The sequence below is a fragment of the Cariama cristata genome, unplaced genomic scaffold (genome assembly GCF_000690535.1).
Source record: "Cariama cristata isolate BGI_N322 unplaced genomic scaffold, ASM69053v1 scaffold24927, whole genome shotgun sequence".
Lineage (NCBI taxonomy): Eukaryota > Metazoa > Chordata > Aves > Cariamiformes > Cariamidae > Cariama > Cariama cristata.
The window spans coordinates 1-943 of record NW_009628683.1 but is presented as its reverse complement, the minus strand read 5'-3'; the positions used below and the strand labels follow the sequence as shown (position 1 = coordinate 943).

At 63.3% G+C, this 943-nt stretch overlaps 1 protein-coding gene across 1 annotated transcript in view; it reads right to left on the bottom strand.

Annotated features, from left to right (window-relative positions):
• LOC104165326 (leucine-rich repeat-containing protein 14-like) overlaps nt 1-723 on the bottom strand; it is a gene marked incomplete at its 5' end in the record, with an annotated part of 1,443 nt that extends 720 nt beyond the window's left edge. The window contains 2 exon segments of the mRNA XM_009704916.1: nt 90-203; nt 205-723. Of these exon segments, the coding sequence (XP_009703218.1) occupies nt 90-203; nt 205-723 (633 nt within the window).
• Nucleotides 724-943: the final 220 nt, after the last annotated feature.

The window sequence follows — 943 nt, the reverse complement described above, 5'->3', positions numbered from 1 at the left end:
ATCCCAAGCCACCGCACGCAAACCAGGACCCGCGAATTCCTTCCCCCCACTGCCGGGCAGGTTGGGAACCAGCTCCACCAGGAACTTACCCGAGAAGTTGCCTCAGTTTCCCCGAAAGCCTGGAGGAACCCAAGTTGAGCTCCTTGAGGCAGGGCAGCCTCCCCAGCTGCGCAGCGAGGTGCCGGAGGCCGGCATACGTCCCTCGCGAGCCACCGCACGTCAACGTTGCTGTAGGGCAGCTTGAGGCTGAGGAGATCGGTGAATCTGGTGAGGTGAGGCAAAACCGCGCAGAGACCAGCCAACCCCAGGTTGTTGAAGCGCAGATCCACCCGCCGCACGCCAGTGGGCTCCAAGGACTCCAGCAAACTCACGGTGCTGGCGACGGAGAGCTCCTCGGCGTGGAAATCCCGGCATTTGAGGAGCAAGGGGCCGGCGGTGCTGGTCTGCAGGGCATCCCGCAGGACACCGTAGGACGTGCCGTTGACGAAGAGATCGGTGCGGACCTCCACGCCGATGGGTTGCGGAGCTGCTGAGGCACCAGAGGGACCTTTACGCCGCTTGGAGCCGCGTTTCAGGCACTCGTTTTGGTGTTTGGAGACCTCGATGCAGGCTTTGGCCAACGCCACCGTGCCGGACCACAGGCTCATCCCCTCCGGGCCACGGTCGATGTCATCATCCTGGAGACCCGTCATGTCCAGCACCCGCAGGCGGCACCGTCTCTCGCTGGGCAAAGACAAGAAACCGGTCAATAAATGCACGGGGAAACCGGGGAACTGAAACCAGGGAACCCCTGTGGCCACCCGCTGACTCGCCCCAGCCCCGAGGCAGGGTGAGGGTCGCGGTCCCTCTTTCCCACATTGCCGATTTGCTAAAAAAGTCTGGTGCCAACCCACGGCTTCCTCCTCCACCGCAGCCAGAGCTCGCAGTGCCAGGATGAGCATCA